This window comes from Austrofundulus limnaeus, unplaced genomic scaffold (assembly GCF_001266775.1).
Source record: "Austrofundulus limnaeus strain Quisiro unplaced genomic scaffold, Austrofundulus_limnaeus-1.0 Scaffold52, whole genome shotgun sequence".
In the NCBI taxonomy this organism is placed as follows: Eukaryota; Metazoa; Chordata; class Actinopteri; order Cyprinodontiformes; family Rivulidae; genus Austrofundulus; species Austrofundulus limnaeus.
Genome location: NW_013952454.1, coordinates 1,843,886 through 1,855,285, shown reverse-complemented (window position 1 = coordinate 1,855,285; position 11,400 = coordinate 1,843,886). Strand labels below are relative to the sequence as shown.

The 11,400-nt window shown below is 38.2% G+C and overlaps 1 protein-coding gene across 1 annotated transcript in view; it reads right to left on the bottom strand.

The window, feature by feature from the left end:
* osbpl3b (oxysterol binding protein-like 3b) overlaps window positions 1-11,400 on the bottom strand; it is a gene marked incomplete in the record, with an annotated part of 57,620 nt that overhangs the window by 20,644 nt on the left and 25,576 nt on the right. The window contains 6 exon segments of the mRNA XM_014008767.1: window positions 1,120-1,223; window positions 4,617-4,740; window positions 4,877-5,041; window positions 6,604-6,717; window positions 6,977-7,030; window positions 7,695-7,811. Coding sequence (XP_013864221.1) covers window positions 1,120-1,223; window positions 4,617-4,740; window positions 4,877-5,041; window positions 6,604-6,717; window positions 6,977-7,030; window positions 7,695-7,811 — 678 coding nt within the window.

Sequence of the window (11,400 nt, the reverse complement as noted above, 5' to 3'; positions counted from 1 at the left end):
AATCTGCTGATATTGGTTGGAATCCATGCGTCCTTCAAATTTAACAAGATTCCCAGTCCCTGTACTGGCCACACAGCCCCACAGCATGATGGAACCACCACCAGATTTTACTGTATGTAGCAGGTGTTTTTCTTGGAGTGCTGTGTTCTTTTTCTTCCATGCATAACGATCCTTGTTCTGCCCAAATAACTATTTTAGTTTCATCAGTCCACAGCACCTTATTCCAAAATGAAGCTGGCTTGTCCAAATGTGCTTTAGCATACGTCAAGCTGCTCTGTTTGTGATGTGGGCAGAGAAAAGTCTTCCTCTGCATCACTCTCACATACAGCATCTCCTTGTGTAAAGTGTGCCGAATAGTTGAACGATGCACAGTGACTCCATCAGCAGCAAGATGATGTTGTAGGTCTTTGGTGCTGGTCTGTGGGTTGACACTGACTGTTCTCAACATCCTTCACTTCTGTTTATTGGAGATTTTTTCTTGGTCTGCCACTTAGATCCTTGACTTGAACTGTGCCTGTGGTCTTCCATTTTCTCACARTGTTTCTCMCAGWGGAGACTGAAAGCTGAAATCTCTGAGATAGCTTTCTGTATCCTTCCCCTAAACCATGATGAAATCATGCCGGTGAAAAATCTTTGTTTTCAGCTTATTTGAAAGTTGTTTGAGACTCCCATGCTGCCACTCTTCAGAGAAGATGCAAAGAGGAGAAAAACATACAATTTACCTCCTTACTTACCCTTTCTCATAATTGGAGTCACTTGTGTATGGWGGTCAAGGTTCACTCAACTTACCAAACCAAATTTAAGTTCCAATAATTAGTTCTAAAGGTTTTGAAATCAATAAAATGACAACAGTGCCCAAATTTATGCACCTGCCTAACTTTGTTTAACCAATTATTGCACACTTTCTGTAAATCACAAACTTCAATTCACTTCTCAAATGTCACTGTTTGTCCCCTATATGATATATTTAACAGATTTTTTAAAATCTAATTAATCAATGATTTATAAAGGTAAATCAGGAAAATCAACAAGGCTGCCCAAACATTCGCACTCCACTGTATGAGTGAGCTGGTGATGTGTTTAAATCTGTTCTGAAGGTTAAAGCGAACAGACAGGGACCTGCAGGGCTTGGAAGGACGGAGCGGAGTAGGTGCGATGGAGAACCTCCATGTTCTGCAGCAGGTGGGTCAGCTCCAACAGGTAGGCCTCACACACCGACAGCTCTGCAAAACAAGGAGGAAAACACCCGGAGATTTAAAAAGATAGAAACAATAAAAGATAGGAGGAAAAAAAAGTGTCACGAATTATAACTTAAAGTAAAATGCTAGCCAAAAGCTCAAAGAAGCAGAACACTAGCTAAAAGCTAAAAGGAGTAACACTCCAGCAAAAAGAAACAGAAAACTAGCTAAAATCTAAAAGAGTAAAACATTAGCCAAAACTCAAAAAGAAACGGAACACTAGCTAAAAGCTAAAGAGGTAAAAGACTATCCAAAACCCAAAAAGAAGCAGAACACTAGCTAAAAGCTAAAGAATTAAAAGACTATCCAAAACCCAAAAGAAGCAGAACACTAGCTAAAAGCTAAAAGAAATAAAACACTAGCCAAAAACCCAAAGGAGGCAGAACATTAGCTAAAAGCTAAAGAAGTAAAAGACTATCCAAAACCAAAAAAGAAACGGAACACTGGCTAAAAGCTAAAAGAAATAAAACCAAAACCCAAAAGAAGCAGAACACTAGCTAAAGGAGTAAAACACTAGCCAAAACCCAAAAGAAGCAGAACACTAGCTAAAGGAGTAAAACACTANGAACACTAGCTAAAGGAGTAAAACACTAGCCAAAACCCAAAAGAAGCAGAACACTAGCTAAAGGAGTAAAACACTAGCCAAAACCCAAAAGAAGCGGAACACTAGCTAAAGGAGTAAAACACTAGCCAAAACCCATAAGAAGCAGAACATTAGCTAAAACTAAACTATCAAAAGACTTGAGATAAAAGCTAAAAGTTGCAGAACAGAAACTAAAAGCTAAAAAACACAAAATAATAGCTAAAAGCTAACAGTAGCAAACCCAGAGTTACAAGCTAAAAGTAGCAAATGGCTAGCTACAAGCTAAAACCTAAGAGGAACACATGAAGACAAAAACACAGCAAACATGCTGATTTACAACAGTTAGCACATAATCTGGCATGAATCTGATATTTATAGATAAAAATCCCTGTTTACAGATTTTAATCGAACCACTGCTAGAAAACCTCCATGACAAACATTTATTACAATAATGCTAATCTCATTTTAACAAAAACGTCAGTGTTCTGTTCATTAATCTTTGCCCTGAGTGTCAAAAAAGTCACCTAAAGGTTTCTAGTTTGGAGCGTCGGGCCTTTAGGCAGCCAGATGAGTGTCAGCTCGTCAACAGAATCCTAATGAATGAAAACTGAGACAAACTCCGCATCAGTAATCACCAGCTTCCTCTCTTCAATCACACCGCCACGCCAGTCTTATCTAACAGACGTTAATTACTGGAAGTGCAGAAGATAATGAATACATTATGAGAAAATACAGCAAAAACAAAAAGCTGAACTCATTAAAAGTTTAATGTTCATTTGGCTTTTTTACTGCTACCAGAAAGCTTTTATAAAATCCCAAACACTTTGGAACTCCCCTTAAATGATGCCTTATTGATATGGATTTCTCTTTATTGATTAGATTTTCTAACAAAACACTTATAATAAAATAATTTGGGCTCCTTAAAACATCCAGTCACATAATATAGTATTATCCCTAAAAAAAAGGAAAAAAAAGTAAAGTTACTGCTGACCACATTTCAGACAAATCAGTTCTAGTTTCTTGGAATCATTTTTGTTCACTTGATTTTGAAGTGATTTTCACGCTGCCTTGCTGCATCAGTAACAGCTGTTCATTTAATGTTGGCTCGGTGCCGGTGTGTTGGAGCTGAAGGTACATATGTTTTCATTACATAAGCACCCATGTTGTTAACAAAGCATGATAGAAGAAAACTTAGCAAGTGTCTGGTCACACTGTTCAGTATACACATGTGCACAAAATTGTTGGTAACCCTCTGTTAATGACCAAAAAGCGCACAATGGTCACTGAAATAACTTCAAACTGACAAAAGTAATAATAGATACAAATTTACAAAAACATAAATCAAATGAAAATGCCACAATGCTTTTTAACTGTGGTTCAACAGAATTATTTTAAAAATCTAACTAACAAAAGAAGCAAAGCGATAGTATCTGTAACTGCTGATTCATTCTTGGGTGTTTGTAGTTGTGTTTTGGGTCATTATCCAGTTGGAAGACCCATGAACTGCGATTGAGACCAAGCTTTCTAACCCTAGGCTGGACATTAACTCTCCAGAATACCTTTATAGTCTCGAGATTTCATTGTACCCTGTACAGATTCAAGACCCCCGATGCCCCATAACAGAACTAATTCTCCTCAGAGTTTTTTTTTCTTGATGTGCTTCATTTTTGCATCTGTGAACATAGTGTTGGTGTAACCTCTTGTCAGGAAATAGCAGTGTTGTTTCATCTGTCCAAAAGACATTCTCCCAGAAGCTTTGTGGCTTCTCAATATGTATTTTGTCAAATTCCAGTCTAACGTTTTAATGATTTGTTGTCCTCCTCAGCTGTCTTTCATTGTGTGATGTTATGGTTATGTTGAGTGGGGATGGACAAAGAACCCATGTGAGCAGGAGTCTCRTAAGTGGGCCCATTGCTCTCCCTAAAAAGACACTGGTCTTTATTCAAACCTTCACGTCCCTCGAATGAAGAACACTAGGTTAGAAACACTCAGTGTTCTCTGGATCCATAACAGGGTCCCCAAGAATTATTTTTCTTTGACTGCTCAAAGCCAGGTAGTGGTCAAAGTAGTGCAAAGAGGTCTCTAATTCAATCACACAGATCGTTGTCATGGAGTCCTATCAACATTTTGTGGCAGTTGAGCAGGTTGTGCCCAATTAGGACTCCAAATGTAGTTAAAGTTTTCCTTGTTAGAATGATTAGAGCTTTCTCAAACCTAAGATTTGGGCCGTTAATTAGTACCTGTGCCTGTCTACAGTGTGTCAGCTCCCTCCAGCAGATTGAGTGTTGACGTCTAATCCAGGTCTGTAAGGCAGTCCTACAGACTGCTGTTGAAATACCTATAACAGAATCTGGTTCTTTGAAGTGGGCCTGGCTGCCAGCTTTTGCAGTCAGCTCTCTCGTTACCATTAATGGTCTGTGCGATGCCTGWGGCATTGAATTAGAGACCTCTTTGATTGAATTAGAGACCTCTTTGCTCTACAATCGGTCACAGAGCGCCACGCTTTTCTGTAGATAAACTCCTCTGTGCACAATGTCTGTGGTGTCTAGGGTCAAAAAAATGGGCACACTTTCTGACTGCCTCGGACAAACTGCTCCTACAGAATTCATCCACAACAGACTATAAACACATATTTCTTTGTTTAAATTTAAAACTTTGGCATACAAGGTGGCARAAGACAAGCAGACCTTCAATGAATACTTATTTCATTCTGTAAAGTTTTGTGAAAAAAAGGCTAAAATAAGAAATATATACATAAACATATGAACATGAGAGAAGGAAGTCTTCTTTGTCACCTTTGGAGCATTTGTCCATGTCCTCAGAAGACTGGAGCCAGGCAGCTACCTTGGCCTGGTTGTTGGAGCTTATTGGGAACGCTCCTGCAGGATGCACCGACGACTGCCTTCGAATGGACAAGCACTGCAGGAGCAAACAGACACAAGGTTCAGCCCCAAAAACAATAACCTTCCATCTCGACATGATGAAATATTAATGAGACAGATGGGAGATTTAACGGCGACTTTACAGAGAACACGTTAGGAGCTGCAGGTTTTACCCGTCTCATAGATGCACCCTCAACTATGCCGGGGGAGTTCGGGGAGGGGTAGAGTGGGTAGAAGAAGGACTTCTCGTTAGGACAGGTGATGATCTCATTTTGCCGATAGACCCGGTGGTGGCGCAGCTTTGACACCCACTCGTCAAACAGCTCCGGTGACTTGATCTGTGGAGAAATGTGCAAAAGGTCCGTCGATGCCTTACACAAATATATGATTAAAATTAAACCACTCACTGCCTATTATGCCAGAGTTTCAGACTAGCTAAGAAATCGACTTACTAAAAAATAATCTATGCAAGTGCTAAACCGCTAAACAGGTAGGAAAAATTGAAGAAGCTAACGCTAATTGATAACCACTAATTCAGTTCACCAGGATAACATCATATAAACTGAGTAAGTCATTACTTTTCACACAAAAAGCTAATGTAATTTTTTTATTTTCAAGAAAAATATAAAATTTAGAGACTGAAATTTCTGTGACAATACAAATAAAMGAAGCAGCTCACTAGCTAAAAGCAAAAAGGAGTAAAACACTAGTTAAAAGAAGTAGAATACTTGCTAAGAGCTATAAAAAAGCAGAACACTAAACAAAAGATAAAAGGCAAAAGCACTAGACAAAAGCTATGCGCACACACAAGGTGCATGCCGCAGGCACGCAGCGGTGCATGTGTGAAACGATAGTTGGTTGTGTTTTTGCTAGCTGACATAATTTTTCAGAACTAAATTTAGTGGAAGCTRATTAGTCTGCTAAWTTGATTTTGATTTGATTTATTCCMGAAATGTTGAATTCATTACATAAAGCATGGTCTGAATCGATATCTATATCTATAAGTTTTTAGACAACCAAAACCTCTTGTAGCCTCTTTAAAAAAATGAACCACTTAGACTAATTACATACAAATAAATAAACCCATAAAATRAATGTACACCCAATGTGCRCACACCTATCTGTGTAAACCTACCCAAATACATACAYTCACATGAAGCACATAAATCCCATTAACATGTCTGAAAAGGGGTAGGAAGAAGTAAAACTTATTTAATCCTACCCCTATCCACCACTTCATCTGGTTTTCAGAGTCTTATCAGTTTGTGATGAAAAACACAAACGAAAATTATACACGTATAAAATATTACACAAGGTAATCCAATATTATTCTAATACTAAATTTTGAGTTCTATATTCACATCCAGAGACAATCACACCCAACTACACACTAATACTTATACACACATTTATACTCAGATACCCAGCACGTCTCCATGCACCCATCATCCTAGACTCCGACACCAAAACCATCCCAGTCCAGTCTCCCCCACCGCCCCCACCCACCAACCCAAAATGCCTGTACAAGAGCTATGTATAATTTCAAAACCCATACATTTATAAAAATCAGAACACTACACAGAGGGATCAAAAAAATAAATAAAAAATTAAATTTAAAATAATAAAAAACAAAACAAAAGAAAAAATTTATTAAATACATAAAAATGAAGGAGATCCAACCACCACTTCAGTATAACCTAATTAATCCACATACATACCCCCATAAAGAGTACACAGTCATACTCATATATACAATCYTATATACAGCATGGAGCACACATTTTAAGTTTACATTAATGGTTTCTAAAGTTAGCAAAAATGCTAATCCGCTAAACAAAAATCCGCTAGTTTGGCTCTTTGCAATTAGCTGTTAGCGGATTAGCACAGTCCTGTTGTTTACCTTCAGGTGGTAAATGTTTTCCTCGGCATCAAGATCAATACASTTGGCTTTCTTCTTAATGGCCATGACTGAGAGCCCCACATCAATGCAACCGTGAAGTTTCCCTTTGTCAATCTGTAAGGCAGTGTCAACAAAATATTATAATTTGATTGACTGGTATACACGTGCCACAGGGGATTGTCCAGTTTAGAAACGGAAGAACAATCCTTTTATTGCCTCCAGCACACCAGGGATTTCTGCACAGCTGAAATATCATGAAGACTGACAGGTAGAACGTAGAGTGAGAGAAAATAGATCTGAAATATACATTCAGCTGCTTGAGAAGGAATTGTTATCTCACTGACAAGCTCACGTGTTGTCCTTTTGTACTCACATCAGCGCTGCACTTGCCATATTTAAGGATGCCCTTATCGAGGACAAAGTACCTCTGTAGGGAGAAAAAAAAAAGAAGAAAAAAGAGCATATGAGATGCAGCTGGAATGATATGTAACATTCCCGACAGCAGTCTGTCRTAACTCTTAGATGGTGACAGAAAGAAAAAGAACCTCCAGACAATGTTTGCGACTAATTTATCCTTGGTGAGATATTCGTCATCCCGACGACTCTCATGTATCTGTCTCATTTCATTACTCCTCCTCTCATTCAGAGGCAATCTATCTCCTCCGCTCCATTACAAAGATGCAACTCTCGGGGTTGTTACTGTACATCAGGAGAACGGTGAAAGCTCAGAGATCTGACTTAGAAGTCAATACTAAACATATAGTGAGCGGCGGGCCATCAGCTAATGCATCTGAGTGGAGCTCTGAGATATCAGAGCATTATCTTCCCAGGAAAAGCTTTCAGACGGAGCGTAAACTGGCATTGACCCGGGTCGCGTGCATYTCGTCCGGAGGGTGAAACCATCGGCTGAGGGAGCTCTTTCAATTTGTTTGAAGCRCAAACGASCCGTGTCAGCACGTTYACGAAAGCGGTGTGGAAATTGTGCMGGAAGGACGGAAAACTCAGTCGACCTTCAGGCGTCGTGTGTGGAAAAACAATCACTCAGAGAGAAGTGTTAAAGTCGCACCAATCATTCACGGGCTTTACTCTACCTTGTGCCAACCCTTCATAGGCCACTTCCTCCTCTTCAGCATGTAGCCCTCCTGTTTCTGGGGCTCCTGGACGTTGCTGAAGCCGCCACGCAGGCCTTCCACTATTTCCCAGCTGTCCTGCAGGCAACCAACAAACGGAGCAGGAGAACTATGAGGTGATGAACAGGTGTGAAGAAACGCTTCACACACAGGGAAAACTTTAAGTCTACCATTGGGGGGGGGGGGGGGGGGGGGCTATGTTCTAAAATCCTGCATGTCATTTTTAGCAATTATGCTTAAACGTACATTTATGACATGGTAAATTTTTTAATCAGGTTAAAGTTACCTAAAGACAACAAGAGAGTTGCATCTGTCTACTTAACCAGTTTATTTTTTGTTCATCACTAATGTTAAAAAGTGAACTATGTTATTAATGAATATTCACAGGCTGTTTGCGCTTTGAGGAATTTTTTCTTTTAAGTAGTAGTACCGGTAGTCGTTGTTTTTGTTTTTTGTATTTCAAACACAATATATATTTAAAAGAAAAAAAAGAGTAGAAGAAAGAGAAAAAATATATATTTTGCTTGATGACCTTAAGAATGCTGGAACAACTTATTTATTTAGTAGAATACTAAAAGTCTTTTTTAAATGAGATATGAACAAAATACTGGTTAAGATTTGTATTTGTGTTGTGATGCTGTTTGTTGATTATTTGAAATTATATTGTGTATTAAGTTGAGTTTTATTACTCGTATGTTGTACGTTTTTTTTTAGATACATATACTTTTTTAATTGGGGGCAGTTGTTATAAGATTTTATTCTTCTTTCTGCTCCTTTTCATTTGACTACATTGTGATTGTCTTTTTGACACAACGATGTTGTATTATTTGTTTGTTTCTATTATTATTTGTTTGTTCTTTTATTAATTGTTTGTTTTATTTTTTGTTTGTTGAATGAAATAAAGTTCTACTACTGTATATAAACTATAATTTATATTGTGTTTGAGCAAATAATGTCAGTTTATTGGGGGGATTATTTTGACTGGATCAAATTATTGTGGGGGTCATAACCCCCTACCCCCCCCTGCAAATTACGCCTATGGCTTCACGTGAAAAAATTAGACATGGTTAAAGTACTTGAACAAAACAAATACAAAACCAGCAGTAACATTATTAAAGATATGCATATCACAGTTCATGAATTTTAAACTAAAACCATTTCCTGTTTAGAAATTATGAATTAAGAGCCTTTTGGTCAAAACTTGAAGATAAAACTGTGCAATAGCAGTGGTGGGTACAGCTCCAGTAATCCGCTAACAGCTACATTTTCGTTTAGTCGATTAGCATTTTCGCTAATGTTGGAAACCATTAGCAGACCAATTAGCTTCCACTAAATTTAGTTCTGTTAACTTTAAGTAAGCTAACCAAAACAACTATCCCTTCACACATATGGATCTGCAAGCTGTAGCATATTTAGCATTTGTATGTCCACCTGTGTTAGTCTTCAACTAACCAAATCCTGTTGCATTAATACAGTAATTTAGAGGCAATACAGTCCCAATTACAGATCTTGAGTTAGCAGTTGTCAGTTAGCGTTAGATTCCTCTAATTTCCCTACCTGTTTAGTGGTTTAGCATTTGCGAAACCATTCTTATTAGTTAGCAAATTGGTAGTTAGCAAATCTAACCTTTAGGTTTTGGTTGTAAACGTCTGAAGTGTGTGTTGGAAATGACTAAGCTACTTCCACACCAAACCTAAGCTCAATTTCTGTAAAAMTGACTGAATTAAATTCATTTTTGTGTTTGCTAACATTAAAAAGCTGTGGCATCTATCAAATTTCAGTTGTATAGATGTGCACCTAAWGGTTACTTATTGAAAGTTTCAGCAATATCCAGTGATTTGTGAAAAATTTTGTGAGCACACAAACAGGCTTGACTCCATCAGTGAAGCTCTGAGTTTTAAGCAAAGATATAAAGCTGAAAGCAATTACTCTAAACTACCACCACACAGAATTTTAGCTTAAAATGTGTCAAATTAGCTTAATTACTATGTTTATACGTTTTCTAAGGTCGGCTGAGTTTGACAGCCATCTTGAATTAGTTTGAATTTAAAAGTTAATTAGCTCTACATGGGTATTTAGTGATTCATTTCTAAAAGTTTCATTACCCTTTGTTGTCTTTATTAATGTTGATTAGCTGTGTGAAATTAGTTGAGTCTAAAACCTAAGCAGTTGTAGAGGTACAACCAGTTAGCTTTAGAGAGTTTCATTAAAATCAATCTGGGGTTCATGAGATGTTCTGTAAATAAAGGCAACCACCTAAAACCATTATTACCCTCCCTTTCCTTTCATTTTTTGGTGGTGAGTCATAAGTAAAATAAATATTTTAACCTCAAACTACAAACATCGGAATAATTTGCTGCTTGGGGACCATCCAGGGTTAAGAGGGAGGATCTGTGTGTCATCGCATTGATGTGTGGTATACGTTTTCACCTCATGGTCCCATTTGCAAAAAATTGGCTTTTCTGTCTAATCTCTCTCTTTACCGTAATCATTTCCTGAGATTAAACGGGTCAGGTCCAAATCCCCCGCAGAAACAAAGATTAAGTTGATACTGCGTTATAAACTAATCCACAACGCACGTTTGGACCACAGCGGTGAGAATTCCAGGAAGGCTTAAAAATACTATAAAAGGAGTTTACTATTTTTGAGGAAACAATAGTTATTACATAATTTATAGTTCATATAGATTTTAGGTTATAATCTATGGAGAAGCCTTTGATAAATGCTGCTACTGACCTGTGATAACATTTTGATAAATCTGAGTTCAGGTCTGTTGGTGTCTGATTTCTTCATCTCGTCTTTCCCATATAGGACTCATGAATGAGTCTACCTGTGTGACAGTAACTGTCTAATCAGAYGTGTTATGCTTTTAGATGAGGCAGCACTGTCATTTTTCTGGAGGACCAGGCAACATCCCCCCGTCCCAACACCTAGAGCAACTCCAYCTTGATGCTGCTCGTGTAAATCACAAAAAAACCTAACCCACAGCCTCCTGGTTTACAAATGATTTTATATCTTGTGTTTTAATGTGTGACTGGCATAGATTTGAAAATCAAATTGATCAAAAAAGCAAAATGATGCCTTAAAAAACTGAAAAGCTACATATAACTTTAAATAACAGCGTTATTGTTTGGGCTGTCTGGGTTTTTGGCTGAGGTGTGCAGTGACTGTTGTYGTAGCCTGTCCCTGAATGTTCCAGATTAGCAGTTTGGGCTGAACAAACCACATCAGTCAGACAGGGTGAATGCTGAAGGTGAGTGTAAAAAAAAAAGAAAAAGCAAACAGGGTGGGTGTGKGGTGGAGGAAGGACAAGAGAAGCTCTTTCATCGCTCACCACAGTTCCCTCCTCTCACAGTCATAGAGTGAGTCATTATTGTTGCACTCTGCCTTTCTCCAAGGTCAAGACATACTTTCAGGAAAAAAAAGCAAGGATGGTCAGAAAACWGGGTTCATGRGAACAGATTTTAGCTTGATCAATGTGTAAATTAGCATTTTCGGGTGTTAGGCTGCTGCATGTAACGATGATTATCTGTGAAATCTGACAAACATAAAGAAAGAAATGTCATAACTGCTGCATTTCATTCCCTTTACAAAGTCCAGGAGCCTCCCTCTCTTTCTCTCCCTGAGTGTGCGTGTGTGTGTGTGTGTGTGTGTGTGTGTGTGTGTG